Source organism: Electrophorus electricus, chromosome 8 (assembly GCF_041902795.1).
Source record: "Electrophorus electricus isolate QZ-2024a chromosome 8, ASM4190279v1, whole genome shotgun sequence".
Taxonomy (NCBI): Eukaryota; Metazoa; Chordata; class Actinopteri; order Gymnotiformes; family Gymnotidae; genus Electrophorus; species Electrophorus electricus.
This window is the reverse complement of record NC_137504.1, coordinates 21871752-21880000: the sequence shown is the minus strand read 5'-3', so window position 1 is coordinate 21880000 and position 8249 is coordinate 21871752. Positions and strand designations below refer to the sequence as shown.

At 40.6% G+C, this 8249-nt stretch overlaps 2 protein-coding genes across 3 annotated transcripts in view; one reads left to right on the top strand and one right to left on the bottom strand.

The window, feature by feature from the left end:
* LOC113577566 (ER membrane protein complex subunit 6) overlaps nt 1-1069 on the bottom strand; it is a 1405-nt gene extending 336 nt beyond the window's left edge. The window contains exons 1-2 of one of the 2 annotated variants that reach the window (XM_081719202.1): nt 1009-1069; nt 1-513 (exon numbers count right to left, since the gene is read on the bottom strand). The exon at nt 1-513 is cut by the window's left edge and continues 336 nt beyond it. In XM_081719202.1, coding sequence (XP_081575328.1) covers nt 153-485 — 333 coding nt within the window. In that variant the 5' untranslated portion in view covers nt 486-513; nt 1009-1069 and the 3' untranslated portion in view covers nt 1-152. Of the gene's footprint in view, nt 514-635; nt 919-1008 lie in introns of those variants that run through there. The other variant, XM_027010291.3, reaches the window with a different exon arrangement.
* A 10-nt stretch (nt 1070-1079) lies between these two features.
* shpk (sedoheptulokinase) lies at nt 1080-7996 on the top strand. Its single transcript, XM_027010260.3, has 8 exons — nt 1080-1429; nt 1525-1666; nt 1848-2031; nt 2249-2401; nt 2655-2830; nt 3098-3298; nt 3654-5764; nt 7752-7996. The coding sequence occupies exons 1-7, from the start codon at nt 1262-1264 to the stop codon at nt 4046-4048; spliced, it is 1419 nt and encodes a 472-aa protein (XP_026866061.2). The 5' UTR covers nt 1080-1261; the 3' UTR covers nt 4049-5764; nt 7752-7996.
* Nucleotides 7997-8249: the final 253 nt, after the last annotated feature.

Sequence of the window (8249 nt, the reverse complement as noted above, 5' to 3'; positions counted from 1 at the left end):
TTAAAGAATGTCTATACGTTAGGTTTCTAACAAAAACTTGTACATAGCATTAGCTCAATCTATGTACAAATGCAAATCTCTACTTTTGTGAAAACTATACTTCTACATGGCTGCTTGAGCCGAAGCCTGAGGACCCAAGAGTCCGTTCCTCTTCAGTACACATGTACCATCCCATAAAGGAAAGTCCAGAACAGAACATAGGTGAAGAGGCCGCCAACAAGCCCTCCGGTAAACAGCAGCCGTCGAGATTTAAAGCATTTATTCCACCGTCGACCAGCTTTGAGGATAAGAAGCACAGACAAAAAGAACGACGCCAGAAAATAAAAGACGAACCCGTACAGTCCTGTAAGACCCAGTATACCCGCCGTCGCTCCAGACAAAGCGGACACCGACGTCCGACAGTACTCGAGCACTGCACCGTTGCCCCTCACGGCTACTTCGCTGATAAACTGGGGTCCCTCGCGTTTAGCTGCCAGTGTAGCCATTGTTTTCCGACAAGAACAGTCTTTACAACTGAAAGAAAACGTAAGCAGCACAAAACCTAGTTGAGAGGCCCTATTTTGAAATCTGACATATAGTTAGCGCTGTCAAATGCATTGAGTCGTTAGCTAGCTAGCGTTAAGACTCTCACTTACCGTCTAAAAATGCACAAAAAGACCACGTCAGTATTTTTCACTGCTCACATTACACAACTATTTACACAAAACTCGTGGACGTTATTAACATTTGATAATATGCGAGTTTGTGTTCTTCTAGAATATATATATTTTTTAACAGAAACATAGCACACTAAACAAAATACCCAGCAAGTCACTCCTTGGCAGCCACGTTTTCTCGCAATGTATTATAGGAAGGGTTCTACATTACAATAACTCAACGAAGCTATAACTTGATTGAATGTTTATTATGTAAAGCTTATATTTTGTAATTTTATTATTTTGTGTACATATTTAGTAACTATTAATGTTATTTTGTGGTTTTTTTTAGCAATATTTAAATTTACCTTACCTTTAACCCTGCCACTACGGTGTCCGCTGAGGAACAATACGCGTTTCCGTTTACCACTGAACTTTTGCCGCTAGCAAGCTAGTTAACCAGCATACCTAGCGATAGCTATCGAGTTTCTAGTTAAGCTTTTTTTTACAACTAGCATAGGTTTGCATTTAACAGAGCGTTATCTGTACAAGTAACCATACATGAACTGCTTCAGTAGTTTTGTGACATTCATTACTCAAAGAGTGTGATAGACGTCTTAAATAACATGAAATCAATGGCTGCGCTGCCTGTCTCTTCTGCTAAGTTTGTTTTGGGCTTGGACCTAGGAACAACCTCGATCAAAGTTGTATTGCTTGATTCACAGTCAAGGACTGTAGTAAACAGCAGCAGTTTTCCAACAAACTCTGAGATCAACAACGAGAAATATGAACACGTACGTTTCAGAGGATTTGTAAGGCAACGCTTATGCCATTGGCTACTAAACCTCGTTTCTAAGTCGTGAAAAATTATCCACATTCTCTTGTTCAGGCCAGGGAGCAGGACCCGGCACGAATAATTGGCGCTGTTGACCAGTGCATGGATGTGCTTCCCACGGAGAAACTGCGTGACGTGATTTGCATTGGGGTATCCGGGCAAATGCATGGCGTTATATTCTGGAAAACTAAAACAGGTGCAAATTAAGTCAAAAATAACAATAGCCCAAAGCACACTCAGGGGCTCGGAACTTTTCAGCTGAATTGGCGTTAATTTATGTAGCATTCAGATACTATACTATTGAGTGCATTAGACCTAGACTAGCAGGGATGATCCTACTCAAGTATCCTCCTTGTTGTCTCGTGTTCACAAATTAGGTTGTGAATGGTCCAGCAGCGATGCAGGTCACACATTCAGACCCCGAGACGTGAGTCAGATGATCACGTGGCAGGATGGGCGCTGTGGCAGCGACTTCCTGTCATCACTCCCCAAGCCAGAGTCTCACCTGAATGTGTCCACCGGTTACGGCTGTGCTTCCATCTTCTGGTACACCAGGCACAGGTAGCAGACGCTGTGCTGTTAACCTCGTTGCCGGGCTCAGTCGCAATTCTTGAAAGCAGTCACAGTGACGCTAAGATCATTGTACTGGATCGAGTGGCAGTTTACCAACACAAACCATTTCCCTCTGGGAGCATCAATGCTTGGAAATCCAATTTATTTGTGAGATTTAAAATTAATTTAAAATTTGGGCCCGATATTTTGTGCTTTCTCGAAACAGGCCAGAGTTTCTGTGGGAATTCAGCGTTTCTGGGACCATCCAGGACTACGTGGTGTCCATGCTTTGTGGCTTGGAGGGCTGTGTCATGACTGCGCAGAATGCTGCCAGCTGGGGCTATTTCAACACAGCCTGTAGCCAGTGGAACACAGATGTGTGAGCAAAGAATGCGATTACATTATTTCTCAATGGCCAAACAATACTGACACCATCCTGCACAGAATGCGCAACTGTCAGAGGATAGGAACCTAAGATGGTCTGCATGGGTATCATATGGCCAGTGGTACCACATTCTTATGCAATTGACATTAATTATTATTAATTCTTTATTATATTAGAATGGATTGTTCATTCAGCCTGTCCCTGATCTGTTCATTTGAATCTGGATCTATGGACATTTAAAAATTAGCCTCAAAGGTGCTGGATTCCCCGTGCACTTGTTGCCTGTGCCGGTGCAGTCCGGGTCTATGGCTGGCCAGACCTGCTCCGAATGGCATGGGATCCCTGCCGGCACTCCTGTAGGAGCAGCTCTGGGAGACTTCCAGTGCAGCGTGTACTCCTGCATGGTGGACAGGACGGATGCAGGTACAGTTAGGTATCACGATCATGTAATCCCACTTTATTTCATTCTGTTTGCTGGGATATGAAGGGCATAAGTTGATCCTTGTTAAGGAGTATTATTCTTTAAACTATCAACGGCAAGTCATATAGCCGTTAAACTCTTTATAAACATTGTTAATTGGTAAACGCCTTCAGATCCCGTACTGGATATGGTATCCATGGTGTCATCTGGCAAAAAGCATGTTGGTTACCATCATTTTTAAAGATGATTTTACTTGCATCATTTTGCAGTGCTGAACATGAGCACTTCAGCACAGCTGACCTTTGCCATGCCTGCTGACTTCAGCCCTCCACGGGAGCCAGACCCTCTCTCCCCCATCGCCTACTTCCCATACTTCGGCAACACCTACTTGGCAGTGGCCGCAGCACTCAATGGAGGCAACGCCATGGCAACGTTTGTTGGAATGTTGACCAATTGGATGAAAGAATTCGGTAACTCCATATTCCTATGTAGGAGGCGGATCCGGGTTTCAGTTGTATATTTATAAACATGTTTCCAATTCCAAATTTTCTGCTTGTGAATGTGACTGCAGCTTTCTTTTTTTATAAAAAAAAAAACTATACAGATCTAGAAACATTCAGAAAAACCAAAGCATTAAATCAATAAGTTTTTATCTATTTCCTGACCTCCACGTGTTGGCCTAATTGTCTTAAAATACATCGATTATGCAAAACTGCACTTTAATAACCTGATATCAAATAAATCCTTCTTGCTTTCTTTCATCCCACTTTACTGTAAAGTGTTTTTGTGAATGTTTGCTCTTCGGTGGTTCTCACTATCATGCAGGGCTGGAGCTGAGTGAGGCTCAGGTGTACTCCAAGCTGATCCAGTGTGGCCTGACCCAACCCAGCACTGACCTGCGTGTGACCCCAACCCTGCTTGGGGAGAGGCACGACCCCACCTGCCTCGGCCTCGTCTCCCACATCTCCCCTGCCAGCCTCTCCCTGGGTCACACGACTCGCGCCATTTGTAGAGGCATCTTGGCTAACCTGGCCGCCATGATGCCTCCACGCACGCTATTGGCTGCAGGTGTGAAGCGGATTATGGGTAGTGGGAGTGCTCTCACTCGGAATGAAGTCTTGAGGCAGGAAGCAGAACGAATGTTCCCCCTGCCCGTGGTCTATGGAAAAGACGTGGATTCAGCAATTGGTGTAGCGATGTTTTTTAATGACAAGCTGTAACAAAATAGTTTGTTCATTGCCACTTTCTTTTTTTTTTAGGGTGAGGCGTTGATAGTGTCCTTGTTTTTAAGAAAAAAATCAGAAATCAGAAAGGCAATTAAACCTTTGCTCAGTGCACAATATCATCTTGCACTGCTTTATCATTCTGTGTGCACACAGAGCTTTGGCTCTGGAAGTGCTGCTTAAATACTAAATTTCATATGTGCATTCCTTATTTGTTGGACAATCACGTGCACAGTGATTTGTTGTGTTCATTTGAGGGCAACTGGACTCGAATGCCACAAGTGTCAGTACTGGTGGTTTTACAGTGTTTATCTAACAGCTGCTATATGATTATTGCAATTGTGATTGTTACAGTTTAATTTTAATTGCTAATTTATTAAATGTGCCTGTGGGAATTTAAAAAGTGTTAATGTTAGTAGAACATCAGGGCTGCACTTTCAAATTGCTCATTAGTTTGGAGATGTGTTCTGTGGAAAGGTTTTATAACCATGCGAGCAGTAACTGTATTATAAATGTTTCCAGTTTAAGTAAAAGCAAAATGTGTTTATTGCACAAAAAGTGTTTTATGTCATTGCATTTTTCATTATTGAGATGGGAATATAGCACTGGTCAAAAGGCAAAGTTACCACCCATCCCCAAAAAGAAATGGTTTGATTGTTACATGTGAGATGCCTTGGGCGAGTGTACTGCTGAGCTGACATTCGTAACCACATCCGCACCTGCTTGTTTGTAATGAGCAAAAAACACTGTGTGTGTGTGTGTGTGTGTGTGTGTGTGTGTGTGTGTGTGTGTGTGTGTGTGTGTGTGTGTGTGTGTGTGTGTGTGTGTGTGTGTGTGTGTGTGGTCTGCAAAGAAATACAAAAATAAAAAGGGGCCCTTACAGATGCTGTATATGAAGTACCATGTTGTGGTAATGGCGCATGTAGCTGTAAGAGGGAGAAGCAAAACATGCTGCAGCAGTCAAGTAACGATGACTTTACAGGAAGTTCTGATTCTAACAGAGAACACGTTCAAACCGCTCAGCACCCTAAAAATGTTTTTAGCATTTTTGCTAACTCAGCTTGAGTTTAACCTTTTTTTAAAAACAGTTATAATTGGCATGTTAAATTATAATGTACTTTTCAATGCAATGACACTTTAAAGGTTTATAATGCAAGCTCTGTATTTAAAAATGACTGTTTGTCTGCAGAACTAGAAAATATAGATATTTAACTAAAGTTCTTTAACTAATAATAAAGGAGCCCTACAATCTCCCAACTTAATTTATATTTTTGTGTTATGATATCTATTTAAATAATGCCTGTACATTATGTCACACTCCGCAGATATGACAGTATTAGCACAATATAAGAATCAATAAGAACATGGCTAGGTCATCAGGAGCCCATATTCCACCACAGTTGTGTTGTTCCTGTCTCAGATTTGATACCACTGAGGAATTTCTTTTGGATTTGTTTGTTTTGCTGTCTTCAGTAGTTTATTTGTCTGCTTTATAGACAAGGAATAGTGATGTTTTCTAAGAACTCATATGTGGGATGGGTGGGTTGGATGATTCTCTCTCTCTCTCTCTCTCTCTCTCTCTCTCATCATTTCCTCTTTTTCCTGCCACATTTACAAGGCTGAACTTCTGTTCAGCAACAAAACGAGATCAGCAAACACAAACATTACAATTTCCAATTTCTCAGCACAACTTGGAAAATGCACTGAATGATTGTAAGTACAGCCTTTTCATCCTACTATGACATGTATCTGTTATGTGTTGACATTTCCCATCTTCAGGTAATTTTGTTTGCCACCAATTAATAATATTGCAGTATTTTTTTTTGTTATTTCTTAATGTCTTTATGGTCTTTCAGTGTAACCTGTGACTGTTCTGGCTGATTTGAAAGAAATCATTTATCTATTCTGTGCTTGTCACACTCTTAAATAATCATATTAATTTTGTATGCTAGATAATGTTAAATAATCATTTAATGATATATGTAATTTTTAAATTAAAATTTACCAGTGGCTATGAAACGATGTTATATCGACTACCTTAATTTTCATGCTTATGTTAATTCTCAGATCTTTTTGTCAACAAACCCAGCTGCAAAAAGATCGCTTAGTGGTCTCATTCTGCAGCTGCCGAGCCTCGTGCAGTCAGTGTGGTCTTAGCTACATTAATGTAGTTAGCATGCCTAAGAGCTCATCTCAGTTCTCAGCTTTCCTAGCTCAAATGGAGCTGATGTAATATGCAGGAGTCTGTCAGTCGAGAAACAGCACATGCAGGACGTGGTTGGAATGGCTCAGAAAACTATATAGCTGATGCAGTAGAATACGCTGGCTGTCTGGTTTGTGTTGTGGTTCTCATTTGCCCTTTGGCTAGTGAAAATCAATGCAACATTTGACTACAGTGAGGCAAAACATGGATTCCACCTGAGAGGAGAGTCATGTAACATCTACATCAAGAGACATTAATAATTCAGTTAACAAAGCTCTGCAAGTGTTTACATCCGCCCTTATGCTCACTCTCAGTGCAACTTTAACGTATGCATATAATGCAAGTGTTTATGAGGGGAGCCAACTGACGTGACCTTCAAGTTGACTTTGATTTCAAAGAGGAGAACATACCATTTTTATTTGCAACATTTCCTTTAGAGATTTTGGTGGTTTAGTGTTTACAGTGGCTTGTAAGAATACTATGATTATGGCATGTACAACAAAATATATCTTGTGGTAATTTAATACCAGATATGCACTTGCAGAACCATCTATGGGGATGTCTGATATAAGTATGTAAGAAGACACACTTGTATGAGTAGTCAGTATATATGTGTGGGATGAAAACATATAAACAGTTGCTGTGATACCAATAAACAACATCTCAGAATAGATTAAAGTGAGCACTGAAACTTCTCTTTTTCGTTCTGGTCACGTGGTTTCAATCTGTATCTTCCTCTTTCATTCTACCATCAATTGTAATAAAACAAGTTTTATGTGACTTGCACAAGAGTCACACTATCCTCACTCTCTTAGCATGTGTTGTAGAGTCATGCTCAAGGTGAATAAGCCTATGACACTGGTGAACATGAAAAAAAAGCATTTTGCAGAATAAAATATAACTTCTGGCAATCACATGCTTTTTCTTGGTCTGTATTTGAGGTTTTATTGGTCTGGCGCTGTAAATGAGAACTTACTGTTGTATGTTAAATATAAGTCACAAGACTTGTTACCAGAGGCAGACATTCTCAATTCTCAGATTGTGAAACAAGTGATAAGGCAGTTATGATCAGGGTTTGGTTTTCGTAACCTCTTTTTTGTGCAGAAGGGGACTTTTATAGGCCTGGACCCTGTGACCTGTTTAGATCTTTGCTTAATTGAAGTTGAGAGCAGGCCGACTCACTCCGCAACATTCGGTGTATGGTTAGGGAGTGGTGGTTCTTCCCATAAGCATGGTTGTTATAGTAACAAAAATACCATTAGACTATTATGCACCTACTTCAAACCTTATTGTCTTCTTGGCCTCGTATTGATTAATTGGGTGTTTCTTAGCTAAATTATTAATGTGGTTAAAAAAAATTCTTACTGTCTCTCTAGAGAGGGAAATAAATATTCTTTTAGAATGTACTGTTTAGCCTTATGTCACAAAAACGAGTTTTCGGTTAATATTCCTGCAATTTACCACAGCCTGTAACTAATGTTATTGCTCCTCCCTCAGAGCTGTGGCACTTGTATGAGCAAATCACAAAAAAGGACAATGAACAAGCCAAAGAGTGCCGATCCAGAATGCTTCTCTCTGGAGATGGATGACAGGACAGATGAGGAGAGAGCAAAGGCCAAAGCAGCCAAGAAGGCGTTCGGGAAGGGATGCCCGGAGAGGCACAGGATGCCGATGGACACCGATTTCCTAGAGGATCATGGAGATATTCCAAGCCAAATCCGATTCAACCTGAACTTCAATAAGTATGCAAGGATCTCAGGATGGGACAGGGTCCTTTTTTAAATTACACAACAGTTTTAACACTTTGTTCATATTCATGGTTTATAAAGAATATTCGAGATTTGCTGGCAAATTTGGAAATGTTACTCTTTACTATGTGCCTAGTTTTTGCTGTTGTGTTGCTTTACCATTAAAGTATCTGGTATAACATAGTAAAATACCACTTTATTTGATATTTATAAGTCTATGTATTGGTTTTAATACATTAGTTTGAGG

What these genes read in the sequence shown, in the direction of transcription:
- shpk (XM_027010260.3), top strand. Translation starts at nt 1,262, where the DNA reads ATGAAATCAATGGCTGCGCTGCCTGTCTCTTCTGCTAAGTTTGTTTTG. An exon ending in ACAACGAGAAATATGAACAC is followed by an intron (nt 1,430 to 1,524) that starts GTACGTTTCAGA and finishes TCTCTTGTTCAG; the next exon opens with GCCAGGGAGCAGGACCCGGC. An exon ending in TTCTGGTACACCAGGCACAG is followed by an intron (nt 2,032 to 2,248) that starts GTAGCAGACGCT and finishes TTCTCGAAACAG; the next exon opens with GCCAGAGTTTCTGTGGGAAT.